The following is a 22,196-nucleotide window of genomic DNA, read 5'->3' as shown; positions in this document are numbered from 1 at the left end:
TGTAATGCATTAGTAGGTTAACTCACACTTGAACCTAAAAAGTTTGATACAACTAGCAGTAGCTCTGTTGCTAGTAGCAACAGACCATTTCCATAGCACGTACTTTAAGATGTAATTATGAGAGTAGCACATTTGTAAGTAATAATTCTAATTAATACCAAGTAATTTGATTTCTTAATGCTGCTACAGAAATGGGAAAACTGGTAAGGAATGTGTCTTTAAAGTATATGCAGCAGGTTTTCCATGGATGAGGGTGGTGATCCTTATACACCTGAATGGCTGATTTACCACACAGTGTCATGACTAAAGACTCAACCTGTGATTAACAAATGCCGTTATAATAAAGCCTAAATTAACATGTAGTGTAATGTAATGTATCCACATTTCTATGTCAAGACCTACTGTCCAATTTAAGGTTCTAGTGAAAAAACCTAGGTTCATAATTGGTATAGGTAAAATAGGATTAAATAATATATCATAAAATATTCTTTTTAGTTCATTGCTATTCATACATAAGTGTATGAAATGCAAAAATCAAATTTGGGCTTTTGATTCAATTTCCCTTTAATAATACTGACAAACTAAAAAAAAAAAGGTAAATATGTGATGGGTGCATTTGCCTTAAAAGAAAATGATGAAAACAATTCGTCTGCTGTTGTTACACAATAAAAAATATTGTACAGTATCACACAAACCTTTTGACCCAAACCTCATTTCTTTATATTTTTGTTTGGAAAATGAGCCATAAATGTAGTGTTTTATTAAAACGTGTGCAAAAAATGCACAAACAGGATATAAGTAACTCTAACAAGTAACTACAATTACTCTCTTAAGCTACTTCAGCACTGGCAGTGAATAAAAACCTCTAGCGTCTTCAAGGAATTACGTGCAACTGCTGCTAGGCAATGTGGGTAAACCTTCACCATGTGCAGGTAAGCAGCTGTCAGCTTCAAAGCCGCGGGTGAGGAGCGAATCGCTTCCAGTGTGGATTCAGCTTCATGCAAACTTGTCATATCTTTAAAAAGTACAAATGAAGCTGTTGCAAATCAGACACTTTCCAGCACAAAATTAATGTCAACAGTTGTTACTGTGTCAAAAGATGAGAGAAGTGAGGGAACTCCAGCCAGAGTGTGAGGACGTGGACATGTGAAGACATGCAGCCCTGGAAAGTGAGGATAAGTAACTCTGAGACCTGCAAGTCAGGTTGGCTTGCCTCTGTATTAACTTGGAATAATGCTTATTTTCCCTGCTGGATCTTCCTGATTGCAGCTACCTGTGCTGGTTTTTAGTCTATATATCGTTCTACCACCACAGCCTTATAATAATATACAAGCACACACAGATACACAAGTTATTTGCATTTTTCAAAGACAGGAGTCTTAAGCCTTTGTGTATAGGATAATTTACTTTTTTTTTTTTGCCTGTCCTCTTTGGCTCTTTTGCCATCAGAATTGTTGTCTAAAGGCAAAGAAAGATGCCCAACGGATTTACTTTACCAAACTGACCATCCCAGCCTTGCCGTAATGGTCCATTTGATTCACCTTTTATTGTTTATTTTATTTTCACTTGCTGAATACGGGACAGACTTGACTGGGGGAAAGAAGGGGAGAAAGAAAGAGGGAAAGAGAAACAGCTGAGAAGAGGGACGGGGGAGAAGGGCAAAAAACAGAAACCAACAGAATGAGCAGAAAAAAAAAAGAAAGAGAAAAAAAATGCATATATCAATCACCTGGATCACCTGTTGAGAAAGAAAAAAGAAAACAAGCAGAAGAAAACGAGAGCAATACAATAAACAACATCACAATGATCTATGGGAATATGACAGTAAATACTAAATATTAAACATTATTGTGCAGCACGTAAGATCGACAGAACACAGTGTGCTTTGAGGTAGGAGCCAAAAAGGGTGTAGTTTGTGGGTGTGAGCAGCCGTGTGTACACCTGTGAGCATGGACGCGCTTGTTTTTTTTAAAAGGTTCCTTCATGTAATGATCTGCTAGAGGGTGTGGGGGGGGGTGTGGGGGGGGCACAGCCCCGTCCACCAGGGCATGAAGCAGGTATGGAGGAGATCAAGACTCCAGACATCCAGAGGCCCCCAGAACACAAGAGACCAAGGAAGACCAACAGAGGGGCAGCCGCGCCACTGTCCCAGTAAGAGCTGAGGAGAGTCCCAGATGAGGGGTCACTCAGCAGCCGCGGAGCAGAAGCCAGGGGGAGTTGCAGTGACGTGCCCGTGAGCTCCGCGGCAGCCAGCTGCGCCAGAGTGACCGAGCCCCCGGCCGAGAGGCCGGGGGCACCCCACCTCCGAAGTGGCCCGAGCGAGCCCCAGGCTCCAGGCCCCGATAAGGAGCCACCAAGGAGTGAGCCGGTGTGTACCTGGACGCCCATCCCTGGACACAAAGAACCGCCAACGCACCGATGTCTGAGGGCGTTTGCCACCGGCAGGGGAAGTGGTGGTGGGGGGAGATAGGCCTCCAAACCTTGGAGGGCCTGAGGTGTCCCCAGAGAGGTGGCGTCTGATACCCAACCTGACAGATAGACACAGACATACAGGCACACACAGATACAAACATCCATTCCCACCCTCATGCTCTCATATGCACTTACTCCACACTCAACCAACGTGGAGACAGACATAAAGAGACGCTGTACACACGAACACACTACCCAAGCGTACTCTACGAACCGGGTCTAGGTACCTTTGCCCTTGGAGGGGGGAACTGCACCCAGACCCAGGTGGTGTTACCCTTTTCCCTGCGGTGGGGGGAGGCAGACCGCCCCGACTCCGCAGCAGCAGGGAGGCCCCACACTCCAGACCGCAGTCCTCCTCCCAGCCCCCCCGCTCCAGCAGGTCGCAGAGAACGGGGTTGAGAGAAGACTCCAAACCTCCCTCCGCCAGGCTCATATGTAGTGTTGATGCATGTGTGTTCTAAGGTGCAATTAAAACCCAGGAGGGCATGGAGCTACCTGCCAGAGAGCAGCAGGTAAGCGCATGGTCCCTCCTGCTAGCCCTCAATGTCTACGTGTATTTAAAATTGAGAGGTGGGCAACGACGCCAGGGGTGGGGTGTACACCCTGATGGTACTTTGGATTCCGTGTATCGTGCCCACCCCCAAGATCCTATATGTATGTGTAATGAGAGTGTGAATAATGTGAATGTCTAAGTTGTGGGATAAAATTGAGGCAGAGGCAGCCAGAAGGGGACAGGGGGGGGGGGGGGGGGGTAGCCTCCTCTGCACCCTGGTGACCCTACTCCAAGGCCCTGCATGTGTGGGTGGTTGTGGTGGAGCGGGAAGAGGGAGGCAACTGGAGATGGGGAGGGAAGGAGGGGAGGGGCAAGTGACCCCTCCCTGGGGCCAGCTCCCCCGCTGACCCCAGTAGGCACCCCCATACTCCGCGACCCGCACTGGGCCAGCAGCGCCGCCTGGCCCCACAGAGCCCGGGACAGTCCACCCAACCCCACCACAAAGAAAACTGCACCCACCCCACCATCCACTCATCTTCCAGACTACATGAGACAATAGATAATTTACATTTTTAACCCTTCAAAATGTATGTTTTCATGTGTTTATTAAAAGTGAATCAATCAGTTAAACCAATCAAATACATTTTTTACTCCAAACTACATTTTGTTCACTCAATTACCACAAGAGAGCGCCGTTTCTTCAAGAAGCATGGCTAACCAAGAAAACAACCCTACCGAGTACTCTGTACTGAGTACACAATATACAGGACACATATTTTCAGTTCATTACAAAGTAATTTGTTTCTATACTTTATAATAATTACATAAATATAAATTTATGGATTCCCATTCATTTCAAATGGCCCTTTTGACAGGAACACCACAGATGTAACAAGGTTGATTAAAACACTCAAAATTCAATTCAGTTCAATTCAATTCAATTCAAAGTGTTTATTGTCATATGCACAAAGGAAAAAACGTAATTTCTTTGTGCAATGAAATTCTTTCTTTGCTGCTACACACCAATGCCCAGTTAGGGAAGTCGGCATTGAGCCGAGCAAGCAAACACGTTTGCCTCGAGGGCACCATGATGAATGAGAGAGGTGATCATCACTTTTATATGTTTGAGTGCATAGTGTGGAGGATGCCATAAGGCCTTGAGGCAATTAGATGTAAAACACAATATTTATCAGCGTTTTAAATTGTAAATCAGTCAGATTTGACCTGAACATGACAGGAAGGTTGGAAAGAAGGAACTGACGGTCAGTCAGAAAATTGCTAAAACTTTAAATGTGTCCACCAATGCAGTCGCAAAAACCATCAAGTGCTATGAGGAAACTGGCTCACATGAGGACGACCCAGGAAAGGAAGACCAAGAGTCACCAAGAGGAAAAATTCATCTGAGTCACCAGCCTCAGAAATCTCAAGTTAACAGCAGCTCAGATTAGAGCCCAGATAAACAATGAGTCCGAATTTTGAGATCTTTGGTTCCACCTGCTGTGCCTTTGTGCAACACAGAAAAGGTGAAGATGGTCTCTACATGCATGGTTGCCACCATGAAGCACGGAGGAGGAGGTGTGATGCTGTGGGTGTGCTTCGCTGGTGACACTGTTGGAGATTTACTCCAAATTGAAAGCATTGTCATTCATTTTGGTCTTCATTTTGGGTGTCATGGTGTTATTAATAGGGGCAATCGTGGCTCAAGAGTTGGGAGTTCGCCTTGTAATCGAAAGGTTGCCAGTTCGAGCCCCGGCTCGGACAGTCTCGGTCGTTGTGTCCTTGGGCGAGACACACCTCACCCGTTGCCTGCTGGTGGTGGTCAGAGGGCCCGGTGGCGCCAGAGTCCGGCAGCCTCGCCTCTGTCAGTGCGCCCCAGGGTGGCTGTGGCTACAATGTAGCTGCCATCACCAGTGTGTGAATGTGTGGGTGGATGACTGGATGTGTAAAGCGCTTTGGGGTCCTTATGGACAAATATAAAGTGCTATACAAATACAGACCATTTACCATTTATTTGCATACAGACATACATACACACGTTCTCTCTCTCTCTCTCTCACACACACACCAGACAGAATGTGGTTGTGGTTTCCTGTACAGACATATGTCTAGTTGAAGAAGTCAGCAGATTGCCAAGCATATGAGGGGAAGTTGAAACTAACTCAAGTATTGTAATGATTAAGGAAAAAATAAAATTAATGTATTAGAACGGCAACATCAAAGTCTTGATTTCAATCCTGTAGTGAGGAAACTCACCACTCACACCAGCGTAACCATAGCTTGGCTCCTTGTAATAATCAACCAGACACACCCTTTTCTCCATGTTGTCAATTGGGATAAAGACTCTTTACCCCACCCGACAACAACTTTTTTGGCACTACTTTACATATTCTTAGAATTGAGATCTTTATGTCACTCCAAAGAACTAAACACTCCTACTGGTAAGTATTCATCGGTTGCACAATGAGGCTTTTTTTCTGCAGGAAACCTTACTAAATCATGAGTCAGTGATTCATTTAAATATTGTCCTCCTGAAATGTTGTACTCTAAAATGTAAACTGCTACAAATACACATGTTATAAGGCCCCCTGTAAAAAATATCTGCTAATTAAATTATTTTAGTATTTCAGTAGTCTGTCGATTATTCTATGAGATCTTTGAATCATCAGATATTTTTTAAATGCTCTTATTCATGAGCAACAGTAAATGTTCAACAGAAGGCAAAAGAGAAGTCTTTTAAAATGAACTGCTCGTCGTTTATTATTTTAGAGACTGCAGTATTTGTAATTGTTTAACTGCATACATTAGTCTAAGAGAAATAAGCGGTTTTAGTGAATTTATTAAATAGATGTAATGTCGAAAACATAACTTTAAAAAGAGCTGCGTACACGCTGGTCGCGGCAGTGAGCCCAGAGAAAGACTACAGGCGAATTAACGTCGGAGCAAGTGGGCAGGACCCGAGTCAAACTTTTTTCAGCTTCCAGGTGAGCGACTACTGCGAGGAATAACGGTGATTGACATGTGACCTGGCGGTAAATACGTTAGAGGATTACCTAGGTAACCAGACCTCGGAACGCCCGCGAGCGGCCAGTCGTCGGTCAGAGTAGTCACTTACTTTCCTATTTCGTCTGGTTTCTTATTCAACCTTTTCAAGACGTTGTTGCGCTAATGTTGTCTCCCAACGAGAGATTGTAATATGTGCATAAATTTAATTAAAGTATGAAAAAAAAAAAAAAGAGTAGTCACTTACAGCCGCTTACTCTGCGACACTGACGTGCAACGAGCAGTCGCTTTCAGTGCGCAGCTTAAGGCTTTAGTTGATATTAGTAGGAGGTTAAACAAATTCCGACAGCGTTATATCTACCGGATGAGTTCGATTTGGTGTGACAGTGGTCTGAGTGTGGGTGGGTGTGCGTGTGTTTAGAGGAGGATGTGGTAAATGCAAGAATCCTGAATTAATCAACTTTCTCAGATTTTAAGCTTTGACGCGATGTTTCCTGCTGCAGAAAACAGTCACTCTGATGGTGTAGATGTTAGTAATGAATGAATAATAATAAACAAATTCACTCTCCAACCCAAAGGCCCCAGGACAGCAGCTCGGGGGTTTGCCCCATGGATATATTTCAAATTTGCCGCAGCTGGCTTGAACACATTCTATCAGAATCTCTTATCAGGTTACCCCAACTTGACAGCCCTCGCAGCAAAACTGTTGTGCATGTTCGGAACCACGTATCTTTGTGAGCAAGTTTTCTCTGTAATGAGCATAAATAAAACAAAACTGCGCTCAAGGCTCACGCACAGGCACTCGAATCACATCCTGAATTTAGCTGCTGCTCAGGATGTGAAGCCTGATATTGATGAGCTGCTGAAAGCTAAAAGATGCCAGGTATCAGGAATCAAATAAACTATGCAACCCCACTGAAAGTGCTGCATGAGACACCCTGATGTAGTTCTGTGATCTGTGATATACTGCTGTGAATCACTAAAGCACTGTGTGTTTGTGTGTTCTTTGTCCTCAGAATTTTCAAATAACTTGAGATGTTTTATGATCAATAGCTATGTTGTGCCTGTACTATTTTGAACATACTGTCCACAGGCTCTAGATTTATTTTTATGTTGATCATATTAAAACAAAGAAAACAATCTGAAGTTGTTGTTTTTAAGTTATATATACAATGATTTTACCAGTCCGGCCCACTTGAGAATAGACTTTTCTCCATGTGGCCCCTGAACTAAAATGAATTTGACACCCTTGGTCGAGCACAATAGTGATGGGATTTCCGGCTCTTTTTAGAGAACCGGCTCTTTCGGCTCCGAACCGGCTCTTCAGGTTGTTTTGTTGCTTTAATTAATTTATTATTAACAAAAATATAAAATTATGCACAAAAGGAATTACTAATGCAAAAAAAAGTGGTTTCATTTATATATGTCTATATATAAATATTTATGGTGGCCCTTAGAGACAAAACAAGTACAAACTCCAAAACACATTTCTAGCCTGAACTGAACTTCCAAAACAGAGCTACCTAGATCAGCGGTCCCCAACCCCCGGGCCTCGGACCGGTACCGGTCCGTGAGTCGTTTGGTACCGGGCCGCAAGAGTAGAGGCTCAGGTGTGAAATGTATGGTTTTCAGGGTTTTTCATCGGTTTTCAGCGTCATTTTGTTATCGTTTTTATTGTTAACTCTGTTTTCCTGGGTCTTTTCATGTGTGTTATGAATAAATCTTCTTTTTTTCGGTACCGGTACTAGTTTTATTTTGTTGTATTTATCCGCGACACCTTAAAGGCCGGTCTGTGAAAATATTGTCGGGCATAAACCGGTTCATCGCGCAAAAACGGTCGGGGACCGCTGACCTAGATCACTTAAATTACACAATTGAAAGCATATGTGTGTTGTTTGTGTATTTATACACAAGCACTCATATATATTCAAATAAAAAAAAAAAAAGTTCATTTACCTGTTACGACACACCAAATCCGGTCGTTGGTACTTCCTGGCTTGTGTAGGCACTACGTAACAAAAGCTCAACACTGTCCCTAGCATCCTGGAGCACTTCTGTTGTCTTTTGTACGTGTTTTGGAGTTTTTACGTGCTTCTGAGTTTTTACGTGTTTTGAAATTTGTACGTGCTTTGTCTGTAGGGGCCATCGTAAATATACTTTTATTTATTCACTCCACATAAAATAATAAATAAATTATATAATACAAAAAACAACTATTCACATTTCAACTTTTAACTATTTAAATTTTCAGCTTTTTCCTTTTAAACAAATTTAAAGTGAAACAACACAAAACACTGCAAATCACAACACAATTAAATATAAATTAAAACAAAACAAAAAGAAGATGCACATTCTCTGTCATATGGGTCTGCATGAATAAACTTTCTGAATCCTTTATAATCCACAACTGATAATAGTTGTAGATGATTACTATACCTTTCTAATGTGACGTTGTTGTCCCTGCCTCTCTCTCTCCCTCCCGCTCTGTTCCTGTGCTACTGCCAGTGTAACTACCGCCCCTCCCCCCTCTTCACAGCGCAATGGTGTGCAGAGTGAAGCAGAAAAAACGTGCAACAGAGAGGGTGAGCGAAAGAAAAAAAAAAACCCACAGCTTGCGATAAGGAGCTGGCTCACGTCATTCACGGCTCTAAGAGCCGTTTCGTTTGCGACCGACACATCACTATAGCACAACACCTGGAGCTAAGGGGGCAAAACAATCGCATGAGTGCTGCTGTTTGACTGAGGAAGAATAAAGTAGTCGTGGTAAGCCAATCACATGACCACTTAAAGACAAAGACACTGAAGGAAACGGTTTCCAAGGCCTAATCCGTGGATCGACTTCCTCCGAGGCGTGGACGTCTATCAGCAGAGAATGTCCCTTAGTCTGTAACACAGTCAAATATATTCTCAAGTAATATTCAAGCATGCCATTCAGCGTGTTAGTACGAGCTCGGGAGCAGCTTGGGAGAACAAGAAAACAGAGACTGCTTCAGATTGTCTTCCCAAATTGACTCAACTTTATTCACAAGTATAACAGTTTATATAGAGGGTAAAATTCATGAGACAGCAGATTATCAGTTTAAACCAGTACAGACCAAGATAAGGGAGCGTCTTCCTGCCCATGGGTGAAGAAGCATCCTTTGTGTAGTGTATCAGTTCAGCTACAATTGTGATTATCTCAGCGACATATTTTCAAGGCACAAAACAAAGAGTTCTTACATTAGTAAAATCTGAAACAAACCATTTGGCCTTCAACAGGCGTCTAAAAGATTAAGAAACTAATGTAGCTGAGGGAGTGATCTCTGTGGTATTTCAACCTTGTACCAGCCTGTGATTCTCACACATCAATTCTTGGGTCAAAGAGAAAAATAACTAAAACAAAGGGGCCTTATTGAATGACAGAGTTTTCCTGCATAATGTCACTATAAAACAGGGGTGCTCACACTTTTTCCGCATGTGAGCTACTTATAAAATGACCAAGTCAAAATGATCTACCCACTACAAAAATCCAAAACATATACTTATTTATAAATATATTGAGGATTCTTTATATCTACAATGTATATACATGCATAACAGCAATATCCAATATTTCACAACACAATTAACTATGTAAATTTTTTGTCATTACCTGAGTTTACTCTGATGACTTGCACTGAATTGAATCAGCCAGGGATGCATAGTCCGGACAGTAGCTGCTGACGGCCAGGTTTAAGAGAAAAAACCGAGAGCTAAAAATTGGAGTTAACTCGCTGACTAGCTTGTCAGTTTTACTACACTTCGCGCCGCTGTTTGCGCATGCACAGCGACCTAAGCGTCAGAAAAAATCTGCTGTCATCTGACTGGCTTCCCTGTATCAATCAAGTGACGGGATGGATGATAGGCTGGCATCTATTTTTTTAATGCCATGCGATCTACCAATACTACCTTTGCGATCGACTGGTCGATCGCGATCGACGTATTGAGCACCCCTGCTATAAAACAATATCCAGTAAATGCTAAAATACCTAACAGACACAAAGCGATATATACCAGTTTATAAATATTGTTTTTTGTCTGATTTTAGATCAATTGTGTTAATACAGTATGTCAAAATGAAAACATAACTGTAAATTCAGACACGTGAGGATGTGCTGAAAAGACTGATACCAAACAAGGCAAAGTAAATCGTTTTTAAAGGTGAAATGTGGAGGGAAAATCAAAAGTAGTTAAAAATGGCCGATTATACCCTGGACCCCAGAGGGTTAAACGTTATTTTTAAAGTAACGCAATAGTTACTTTTCAAGTAATTAATGACTTTTAGAATACTGTAACTCAGTTACTAACTCAGTTACTTTTTTGAAGAAGTAACTAGTAACTATAATTAATTACTTTTTCAAAGTAACTTGCCCAACACTGGTGGTCATTCAGTGGGTTTTTCAGGGGGTCAGAGGGCAAGAGGGGTGAGGGGTGGATTCCCATTCATTTTCTATGGCAGTCACTTTTGACCGGGAACGCCACAGATGTAACAAAGCTGATTAAAACACTCAAAATTCAACGAAAGCGGTGCTCATCGCTTTTATATGTTTAAGTGCATAGTGTGGAGGATGTTGTAAGGCCTTGAGGCAACCAGATGTAAAACACAATATTTATCAGTCTTTAGTTTGTAAATCAATCAGATTTGACCTGAACACGACAATAAAACAAATACAAATGCAACAAACTGTGACAGCATCATCGTCACTGCCGCTTTATATAAATAAGACTTTATTTACAGATGTGCGCCTAAATAGGTTTCTATCTTTAGTTGGCGACAACTGAGTACTACGTAGTCATGGAACAAATGACACGTCAATGTAAAAAAATTTGCCTTTTTTATAATGTGAGGTTAGCGTGTGTGACCTGAGTAAAAATCAATCAAATATTACGGGAGTGGCTTCGGTACCAGGACGGTCCTGCCTATACCAGGTTTAGTACCAATCGGACTGACTGTAATTTTGACCCATAAAGTGCCCATTCCAGAAACACAGATACAGTTTGTAATTCTGCGTCTGTACAGCACCACAGTGCATTTTAAATAAATCAGTCGAGGTGTGATTGAAGCACAAACTTTCAGCTTTAACTTAAGTTGAAGTGGGTACTTCAATCATATCAGGTTTCTCAGATTTAGAGTCTGCCGTGGTTGTGTGCACAGGCCAAATTGGAAAAATTTAATATGGTGTTTAGCGCTGCTGCCTGACAGCAACATTATCATTATTAATACTGTGTGAGTTGCCCTGCATATGACAAATTGTCTCAGGGTGTTTAATCCACTGAAACACAAACAGCATTGTTCTAATAATGTATATCCTACTACAGTAAACGTTTTTGGAAAAAGAATTATGAGGTGAATAAAACCTCAGCATGTATCAAAATGTGCAGAGTAATTGAATGGGGACAGTGTAAACATCTTAATCCCTCCCTGCGCTTTTGTAAAATTTACATTCTTCATTGTGGACCAGTAAGCTAACAGCGGACATAAAGATCATATTGAATCATTAAAATGATTAAAATAGAAAAACTCTTCATCGCACTGTAGTAAGAAGCAGGTGTTTAACATCCACTTTGTGCTTGAATTTGATAAGATTTCCATACGTCCAAAAGCTGGTTAGAGCTGTGCAGCAATGTTGTTATGACAGAAGTCCAGTAACAGTTGTCCGTGTCTGATGGCTTCCAAATCATAAACATATCATTACGAGGAGGATCTGTCAGTGGAATACCCAGATGTTTCATGCACAGTCCCACATACACATCTTCAATGTAAAGAGCTCTGACATGCTGAGCAGCCTCCAGTATCTTCCTGGTTAAATCCAGAGAGAACACATAGCCCAGTCCAATGGCATAAGTTGGATAGACTGACTCGGGGAAGGTGGAAAACGGCAAAAACCATTTAGAGTTTTGGTCTCGAAGAACAGGAGCAAACCTTACCACGTTTCCTGTCATGTAGAGATGTTGAGGGGCCTTTAAAAGCATCCCGACAAGGTTGTGCACATTGAGGAACGTGTCACTATCAACCTTCATGGCATAGGAGGTCTGGGGGCAATGGGTGCTGAGCCATTCAAACATAAGCATTGTTTTGATGGTGAGGTTATGGTAGCTGTCCAAGAAGTCACTCTGGAGAATGTCACGATGGTCCCGGCTTTCACGTAACAGCTGAGAAAGTGAAATTGAAAGCATCATTTAATAAATTAATAATTAGTAATGATTCTTCAGTTAACTCACTCATTGATACAGCAAACATGATACATGTTTGGTAGAGTGGTCTGAAAAGACTAAATCAGATCAAGCCACATCGAAATCTTATAAGTAAAGGAAGTTGTGTTTGTACTGGATTTTCTTTGGCTGCTTGGAATCTGATCCTTCTTTCCTTCCTCTGCTTCGACTCTCTTGTGACTTTTCTAAATCATCTGGTGTAGCTCATTCACCCTGTACTATGTATTCCTGATAATAACAAGAAGGGAAATGTGTGGAAAGTTTACTACAATGGACTGAAGCCACTCACTTGTTCTTCAATGGTCTCTGCTCCATTTTCCTCTCTGGACTGTCCCAGTATGAAGTAGTGGCTGACCACTTTGCCCTGCACCGTTGTTACATTCCCCCACGTGCTGCGGATCATGTGACGAGCCTCTCTGTTGTGGGGTGCAACCGGGATCATTAGAACCAGGAATGGGCTTTCCTCCCGACATCTGTTCAGTTCATCCAATATGAAATGGTACTCGTGTGGGTACGCCACAGTGTACTGCAAGGAATAATGAGACTGAGATCTGTGCAAGCAGAGAAGGCTGGTGATTTTTGTGCATTGTACTTGATAATACTAGATTCATATTTTCTATTTGAATTTTGCATCTTTTCTAAAATGAGCTTCAGAATGAGAGATAAAATATGTATGTTTTTAAAAAAGAAAGAAAAAAATTTAAGTTAATCTTCTCTTGTCCAGATCTGACTTGGCTGTTTGTGCTGTCTGTGAAAACTAGTATAGCAAATGCACATAACACAGTCAGCGTTATTTAAGTTTTCTGTATTAGATGGGAGGAGCTGTTAAAATAGGTCATGTAAAGCAGGAAATCAAACCAAACCAGGGCCACAAACCAATACTGACAAAACCCACTCTATGTTGAAAATACAGAAACCAAGTCTCTGATGTTACAGCTGAATAAAATGACAACCCTTCATTACAAACTTCCCATATTTCTTCTCTGTTCTCTTGTTCAGCTTCAATTTTGTCACCTCAGTTCTTCTGAAGTGACGAGGAAACTAAGAAGTTGTGACTGAGGCGAGGCCGACCTCAGCATAGAGCTTGTACTTCTCAAACTCTAGTGCAGGATCCTTTCCTAGCAGACAGGTGCTCTTCCATCTTCCATGCTATAAATTTTGTTTGACCACCCCATTTCAGAAAATTAGAGAACCCTGAGCTGCCACTAATAAAACATATACTATGTGTTTAATTAGCTAAAAGAAATCGTTGATACGTCACAGTCATAATAATTATGAACATGTATTTCTTCAAATATTTTAAATATAAATGGATAAAATGAGATGAAGAACATCACGGTAACACGACTGCATCATGATGACTTTAACTTAACTAGTTAACTAGTTTCAGTTCAGAAAAACATCGAACAACCAACTGATCACTTTTGTGACTAATTTGTAGAGATAATATTGTTAGTGTTGCCTTTGCACAGATTATATGGAGGCCAGTGAATATACTTACCTCGTCAACTAGAGGAGGTACACTGTCGTGAGAGGTACTTGAGTTTGGGGTGGATGTCCTTGGGTTTAAAGACCATGATTCTTGGAAAACGGAGCTGTAGATCACTAAAGTCCCGACCATGATCAAAGCCGCCACATACCACAAGCATCTTCTAAATTTTATCCACGGAGTCCTTTCACTGCAAAGAAGTTAAAGTGATTAGTATTTATCAGCACTGCAGAAGCACTTAAGAGTATCCAGGGCAGTTCATTTGTTCTGCATTTTGTCATGTTACAGCTGATTCCAAAATGAATTACATTCATTTATGTTTTTGATTTTTTAATAAATTTGCATGTACTTGGGGTACTGTGTGTACAATTTTGAGGTGAAACATGATTTCCATCCATTTTGGAATAAGGCTGACACAATGTGGAACAAGTGAAGGGCTGCGGTGAAGCTCACTGTTGCTGGGCTGAAATGAGAAAGCACTTTGACTTTTGCTTTCACATCAGACACATGCCACCACTCTAAGAGTCACAATGTTTTTCCACCCTGTGGCACTGCTGTGTGCGCTTTATTGTGGACTTAACACAAGTTAACTAAGAATTTCTGCTAAACTCTATCAAATTCTACAAATTACAATAATTGAACTGAATTGAGAAAAAAGCTTAAACATACCTTAAGTTTTTTTTTTCAGGTTATTTAACAGAGTGTGTGGTACTTAAAAAAAACCTCACTTCCTGTTCTCAAGTCAGGGCTCTAACACATGGAAATATGCATATGCATGTTTATCTATTCCCAATATTGTTACAACGACACAATTGTACACAATTCACATGTGACCCACCCGTCACCACACAGCTGACAACAAGCCACATAAACTAATTACACTATTTTGTTTTTTACTTGAATTTTATAGTTTCAGATTTAGAGATAAAATATTGATATATATATATTGTTAGGGATTTTTAAAAAAAAAAATAAAGAAACAAACAAAAAAACAACAAAAAAAGAAAAGTTAATTCTTTCTCATGCAGATTTGACTTGGGTATTTATGCAGTTTGTGAAAATCGGTATACCAAATGTACATAATGCATAGTCATTTCACTTAATTAGGACCTGTAAAGGAAGAACCAAAACCAGACAACAATAAATACTGACAAAACAGAGGTTTCTACATTGCTAAAGGCAGAACAGAAAAGAAACCCAACTTCTTAAGGCAGGAACCAAAACTTTCTCTGATGTTATAGCCTATAAAACGGCAACCCCAGAATCATAACTCCATTTTCATTCTCACAATTACTTTTTGTCAGCAGATTAGACATGTGACCAACCCATCTCCAGACTGGTGACAACAAGCCACCTAAATAATATCTGGTCGTAAGCTAACATTAATGCAGCTAATTTCAGTATCGAATGTCCTAAAAATGAGACTTCCCCTTCGACAAACATTTTAATTGTATTCTCATTTCATGAGAGTTTATTCACAAAGTGTCCAAGTCAGTTTAACAGACTCATTGACTTTGATGTTGTTTTACATCCTCCTCTAGAGTAGATAGACTTGGACACCCTGCATATTGACAGCTGAGGTAAACAGGTGATTGACAGCCTACACTCACAACAGGTCATAGGGCGATTTTGAGGTAAAAATATCAAAATATTATTTAACTGACACATATCCTGCTTTTACTCCTGATTTATTTCCAAATGTTGAAATCATTCAAATATGTTTAAATTTAGATGGCACCCCATAACAGTCAACGTGTATAAAGACAGTGTGTCTTGCAAACATCACATTTTATTTGTTTGATATCTGTTGGCTGACTAAACTGTGTTTCTCTTACAGTGGTCACCAAAGCTAAGATTATGCAATGCAGTTGGGAAGGCTAAGAAAACAGATCTGACTGCAATCTGTAATCCACTGACATCTGACAGTGAGATTTTACACACTGTAGCTTCAAGCACAATCAAATTGTGTCTAGATTCAGATGAATTTCTTTTGTGCAAATTAAAAAATATTGTAATTACATTTAAAAAAACAAAAAAACTGTCTTATTTATTGGGACATCAATTTTAGGATGCTTCCTTTAATTGCATGATATAACTAAAAGTTATCCTTTAAGCACTGAGTGAAGTCCTTGTCATTTGTTAGTCTTTTCTGTGTATGGCAGTCAGATAACCACAACACTTGCAACTTCCTTGTGGTCACAAAACACAAGTCTACAACTATTTTAAAGTTTCCTGTTTGTAATGTAGAACCAGATGACGCATCAACACATTTTCATTTGAATTTCTGAATATAATTCTTTAATGTTATATGAAGCCTCAGTGTGTCTCAAGAATAACTTATATTATTTGGGAGTTTGCAAGAAGTCATCAACAGCAGCTCAAACAGTCTTATGAGTCTTAGGCTATAAAATCTTGATAACTACCAGGTTTAGTGTACTAAATGGGGAACATCAACAAGCTTGCAATAGCAGAGTTACAACAACCAAAAATTGAGGAAGTTACTGTAAGTGCACAAAATATATAGGTATGTGCCACCTGCTAATGTCCCTAAAGGCATTTATTCAGTAGTTAATCAGCAGAATGAAAGCAATGTAAAAAGACTAATGTGACACCCTGACTACTCCTCACATTTAGCTCTGAAGTGGATAGAAACAAAAAGTCATCTGCAGATGTATTTTGGACTTTTCAGGCTAGTCATTTTTAGTTTATAACTGAAACTAAGGTTATGTGGTTTAGCAGTGTCTCACTGTCACACCTCATTGCTGACAAGTACTGGACGAGTACATATTTATGAAAACAAGAATTCATTCCTACATAGAACCACTGCTCAGTTAAAGAAAACGTATTTGCTAAAATCCAGAAAAGGTTAACAACTGTATATCGTTTATCATCTTTATCACTTATGTCTTTTCATATAACTAGCAACAAAAACAAACAAGTACACAGCAACAGACAATACAGCATTTCCGTTACATGTCGTGTGGCTCCTTCAAATGAGAAATTATAACAGCTAAACACAATTTGAAGGGATCGTTTTTAAATGCGTTCTAGCCTTTCCATTCGAATCATTAATCTGCATTTTATAAAGACAACCAGAGACATGGTACAGTGTTCTTTTACAATATTTGGTTTACAGTGTTTGTATTACAGTCTTTGGACAGCTTGTGCATGACAAAATTAACTGGGGAGCAAATGTTTAAAAACATGTTTAAATATATCACTTACAAAACAGGTAAAAAACATATTTTATATTTTTTTTATAAAAATAAAAAAGGTAACAAAATGAAAAAAAAAGACAAATTCGATAAATGTTAAAAGTAAATAAACATAATGCAGTAGTTTTAAATAACATTATTACTAGAATATTATTATAAAAAGAGTTTCAAGGCATTGAAGCAACAGCAGCTACAGAATGACTTTTGCCTTTGCTGCTGTTTGCTATCAAAGCCTCAGCAAAGATTACAGTCAGTAATTAAAAATGATATATTTATACATTGCTACTCAAGATGTAATAAGTCTAACTAATCCATGTCATAGCTGGACATAATTTCCTATAAGTAAAACATTTTCCATTTTAGGACCACAGTGTGCCTACAGTCTGTTTCACATTTTTATGTCAATATATTTGAAGTAAAACAAAGAATTAGACTTACCCTTTGGAAATGGGGAGCTCTGACATTTTCGGGAGGTGAAGAATGGATTATTTGATCAACTTCAGTAACTTATGTAAATGCAGAAGTTGGCAAATGAGCTCTTCGTGTTGATCTGCCTGTGTGGTTTGTGTTGCACAAATGGGTCATGACACACTGTGAGCACCCTTAGACAGATTCTGCTCTGATGTCATGTCCTGACAACTCTTGATTATCTGTGGATATGCTTTTAGTGTTTGTGCGTGTTTAGGCACAACATGACTTAACATGCTGTGCATTCCTACCAGTTTGAGTACATATTGCCCCACTGCAAAAGCAAAACAAATGAGATCTCATATTTTTAAATAGGTTTCTCAAGCAAATGAAAGTTGATTTAAAAACAAAAATTATTCACAGGGACAGTGCCAGTCTACTTTAAACATACAATAGTAAGACAGATCCTTCAAAGCTCTGACTAATCTCTACCCTTCAATTTCTATCTAAAGGACTGGAGAAAGTGGTTTTCAGCATAGAAGTGTCATGATTGTTTGTATGAAACTGTTTGGCAAAACTAAATGCTAGACACTAAACACTAGGAGCATGGAACGCGAAAGCCGAAACATGAAACCTGAAACATCAGGCGGGAGAAGAACTGGTTAAAAAAGCTGCAGCACCTCTGTTAACAACAGAGGAACAAACAGCTCCTCCCCCATTGCATCTATTTCTCAGTTGACACAGCCACACACACGCCATCTGCTCTGTCAAGCCAACATTTTCACCTCCCCCGTCCATTTTTTTAGATGTCAAACAGAAAAATCAGAGACAGAGGCAGGTCAGGACAAAGCAAGGATAGCGGTGGAAACTGATACAACTGCAGCAGGGTTGCACACTGAGCGTGAGACTGCACTGAAAGGAAAAAAAAAAAACCCCAATAAAAACAAGGTGGTGTGTTTGCAGTTGTGCGCCATAAACCTCCTCAGGCAGGACTAAATGGCAAAATTGCAAATTGCTCCTGTACCTACAGAGACAGGAATGCATGTACCATGTATTATAAAACTCACTGGGGCCTGACACAATGTATGAAAGGCAAATTTTGACAAAAAAATCCACAACATTGCTGCTCAAACATTTTTATTGGGTTGAAACAGGTCATGCGGTCTCAACCTACAAACTTGGCGAACCTGATAAACCATTTTACAAAGGACTGGTCACCCCACATATGTCAGTGGCTAAACCACACACAGGGAAATGGGGGCCTTTGGGCAATTTGCAGTTAAGTGTGACACAGACTGGGAGCCATTCCCAGGCTGCACTGGTATACAGTGTTTACCATTGCTGGGGTCATATGTGTCTTTGCTAAACTGTACAACCCTGGCAACAAAAGCAGCACACTTAACGGGGCAAAACCAAAACTGACAACCTTTTAAAGTTACGCTAACCGGGGCAGAGGGTACTTGCTGAAATCCCAGAAATCCTCAGTAAATAAGGTGGTTCTTCCCTGAGCGTGTGTCAAACCAACACACCTTTATAAATGATTTGTCACCAAAAGTATTTTTCTGTAAATCTCTGTTATCTAACCCTGATAACAGTTCTGTTGCTCGCAATAAATCAATTTATGAAATAAAACATACTGAGAAAATATTGCTATGTTTATTGGAATAAGCAAACAGGTTTCCAGCTACTTCGGGCTCAGCTAGCTTTGGTTTTGCTCACTGCCCTAAAAATCGTTCGGTTAATTAAGTTCTCTAGGAGCTTGTGCCATCAGGTATATTCTACACACTGTCAAGCAAAACTAGAAGCTAGTATAGAAGAAATTCCCCTCTCGCCCCTGGGAGCGGTCTTTAAGTTCAGATCCTCTTGTGACAACAATACTTTCAGAGGAAAACACAATGAGATGGATAACAACAAAATAATATCTATAAAATAACATCCGCACTCTTGGTCTTTATCCTTCAAGTTCAGGTCCTCTACCAGAGGCCTGGGAGCTCTGGTAGATGGTCCTGCGCAATATATTTGCTGTTCCTAGGACTGCACTCTTCTGGACAGAGATCTCGAGTGTTATTCCTGGGATCTGCTGGAGCCACTCGCCTAGCTTGGGGGTCACTGCACCGAGGGCTCCGATTACCACTGGGACCACTGTTACCTTCACCCTCCACATCTTCTCGAGCTCTTCTCTGAGCCCTTGGTACTTCTCTAGCTTCCCGTGTTCCTTCTTTCTGATATTGCTGTCATTCAGTATCGCTACATCTCTCACCACAACCGTCTTCCTCTGCTTGTCCACCACTACAATGTCTGGCTGGTTAGCCATCATCAGTTTGTCCGTCTGTATATGGAAGTCCCACAGTCCCACATTGAAAAACCCAGACAGATAAGAGATAAGCCTGATGTATTAGCAGAAAAATAAAGCATTTTGTAAACTACAATGTGGTAGTGTAGCATAAACAGGAGGGAAATTATAGAAAGGATCAATAAACACATTCTGAAATGTAAGCTATTCAGCACTTTTCAGTAATCTGAAGAAATCTCTCTCTCGCTCTAACCTGTCCTCATCTGTCCTCAGACCTTGTTGTGGCTCCTCTGCTATCCCATATGGAAAAGAAATAGAAAAAACTTATAAAAGACTTGCATCAGATGTGGCCTACTTCATATAGTGAATCATATAAGGCTCATATGATTTACTCATGGAAGTGGCCACTTTCATATATTGTTTTAGTATCCAAAACATACAAGTTTCATTTATATAATTTTTCTAGGGATCTTATATCTGTTTTCACTCTTGTATGCTTTTCACACAAGACAGATACAAACTTTATATCTTTATATAAGATTTATATAAGATTTATATATATCTTTTCCATATGGGATCAGTTATCCAAAGCACAGTTAAAATCATGTACTAACTAGTACATCATGTAGTTAACTGTTTCTCAGTAAGAGTATCACACACATATCTGTTTCAAGGATAACATTGGAAAAAGCGAAACTGGCAGTGTTGCCTCGGAAAGCACTCACGCAGACGTTCAGTGTTTATGCCATTGCTTCCCTGCAAGTAAAATAAATGTTTATTAAGGCTGTTGTGTTTTTAACATGTTTTAATACTTTGTATCTTGTTCTATTTAATCTGAACAAGCCCCTAAAAACAGTCAGTGATCACTGTCGGCCTCTCTCGGTTTTTATCACCATTGTTCATTTTAAAGCTCAGTTTTTAAACCCTTACAAGGTGGAGATGAGCAGGGGAGAGTAGTGGTGGTGGAGGCAAATAGAGAACACGAGAAAGGAAAAAATGTGAAAGAGAAAATAAAAATATAACTGATAGCTGATACTACTGCTTATCTTTTCCCCCACTTTCTTCTATCCAAATCAGCAGAGAAGTGATAAAAAGAAAGATGATCTTTCAGTCTTGATGATTGCAGCACCCAGCAGCACAGCATAGGTGTTGTGGGGGAAAAAAGCAGTGATCATTTCGATGTAAACTATGTATCATTTATTGGATGTGACTGTTACTGATTATCTTGTTCAATATAGCGAACGGCTCTTGGGGGATTTGCACATGGCGTCACATGCAAAATCTTAACTGACTGTCAGACACTCAGACTGAGTGTCTTTTTATTTATTTATTTATTTTTTACTGCAAATGAGTTAAAGTGTTATTGATCTTCTAAATAGCACTTAGCTGTCCACTGCTGGATCAACTGAGAAACATTTTGCCTCTTCCTATCTCAGGATAATGTGGGCGTACTTGTAATAATGGAGTCATAAGATTACCAAGAAAATAAGCTTCTGTTAGGAATGTTACCACAAACTGAACAAGTATTACTGTAATGAGACAGAATATGTAGCCTTATTCAATAAAGTGAAACCCAAACTACTCTTCACATGTAACCCAGAATGGAAACGGATACATATTATTTGTACCCTTAGGTCCATAAGTTGTTGTCACTTAATGTCAGATACTTACACAGTATTACATACATTTACATACAAACATTACATTAAAATACATTTAAAAAAATGTTATTACACAAATAGTTCACAACAAGAAAAAAAAACATGAAGTAGATCTATTTGAAGTCAAAAATAAAGGCACATAAGTCAGTAGTTTTACTAATATTATTACTTTGTTGTAAAATGAAGGGTTTGTAGGCATCATAGCATATCCGAGTAAATATTACGGTCACTATATAAGGGGGTATTATATTTGTGCACTGCTACTCAACCCATTAACTGGCTGTAATATGCCCTGCTATGGAGTGAATCATCCAGACAAGCTTTCCATTTAAAAACCACAGTGAGCCTTCAGCCTGTGCTATACTTTCACATTAGCATGTTTGAAATTAAAGGAAAAATTAGACCTACCCTTTGGAAACTGTGTTCTCCGGCATTTTCAGCAGGTGAAGAATGATTTCTGGTATAAGCTTTGGTACAAGACAAGATCGGAATAATTCCTTTTTATTCTGTAGCATTGCGCTTGTAGAGGCTCAGACCAGACATACTTCCTCATTGAGACCAGAGGCTCAGACCAGCCACAGACCACTGTGAAGAAATATCAGTGGCATTGTAATGAGCTGTAAAGATCAACTTTACCAGATATGTCTGGATACGAGCTGGAGCATTTCTTTTTACATAGATTTACAGACACCTTGTCTTTTTTTAAATTTTGACTGATTGCTATCTAAAGCAAATATGGAAGATACATCATGAAGAAAAATACAAGAATAATAAAACCTTTAAAACTGCTTCATAAACAGTCACAAATAAAAGCTCTTAATTAAATAAACAGTGGAATCGATGGAATACCTACCTCCCAACCCTCCGACTTTTTTTTGTTCTGCAATTGCTGAATTGATGTAAGTTCAATCAGATAAATCCAAGGAAGGAAATC

The 22,196-nt window shown here is 39.8% G+C and overlaps 1 protein-coding gene across 2 annotated transcripts; it reads right to left on the bottom strand.

The window, feature by feature from the left end:
* Positions 1-10,688: 10,688 nt before the first annotated feature.
* Positions 10,689-21,847, bottom strand: LOC113033070 (beta-1,3-galactosyltransferase 2-like). Of its 2 annotated transcripts, none has more exons than XM_026186386.1 (4): positions 21,671-21,847; positions 13,698-13,875; positions 12,486-12,722; positions 10,689-12,136 (listed from the first exon to the last, which is right to left on the bottom strand). In XM_026186386.1, the coding sequence occupies exons 1-4, from the start codon at positions 21,775-21,777 to the stop codon at positions 11,537-11,539; spliced, it is 1,122 nt and encodes a 373-aa protein (XP_026042171.1). In that variant the 5' UTR covers positions 21,778-21,847; the 3' UTR covers positions 10,689-11,536. The 2 variants fall into 2 exon arrangements, with proteins under 2 accessions (XP_026042171.1, XP_026042161.1); XM_026186376.1 differs by lacking the exon at positions 21,671-21,847 and adding an exon at positions 17,339-18,111.
* Between the last annotated feature and the right edge of the window lie 349 nt (positions 21,848-22,196).

The sequence above is a fragment of the Astatotilapia calliptera genome, chromosome 2, assembly GCF_900246225.1.
Source record: "Astatotilapia calliptera chromosome 2, fAstCal1.2, whole genome shotgun sequence".
Classification (NCBI taxonomy): domain Eukaryota; kingdom Metazoa; phylum Chordata; class Actinopteri; order Cichliformes; family Cichlidae; genus Astatotilapia; species Astatotilapia calliptera.
Note: the sequence above shows the minus strand (reverse complement) of the source record. Positions and strands in the feature narration are given on the sequence as shown.

Coding starts and splice junctions, on each gene's coding strand:
- LOC113033070 (XM_026186386.1), bottom strand. CDS start 21,777: ATGCTACAGAATAAAAAGGAATTATTCCGATCTTGTCTTGTACCAAAG. Junction 13,876..21,670: donor GAGAACACAGTTTCCAAAGG/GTAGGTCTAATT, acceptor ACTTCTTTGCAG/TGAAAGGACTCCGTGGATAA. Junction 12,723..13,697: donor TACCTCCTCTAGTTGACGAG/GTAAGTATATTC, acceptor TATTCCTTGCAG/TACACTGTGGCGTACCCACA.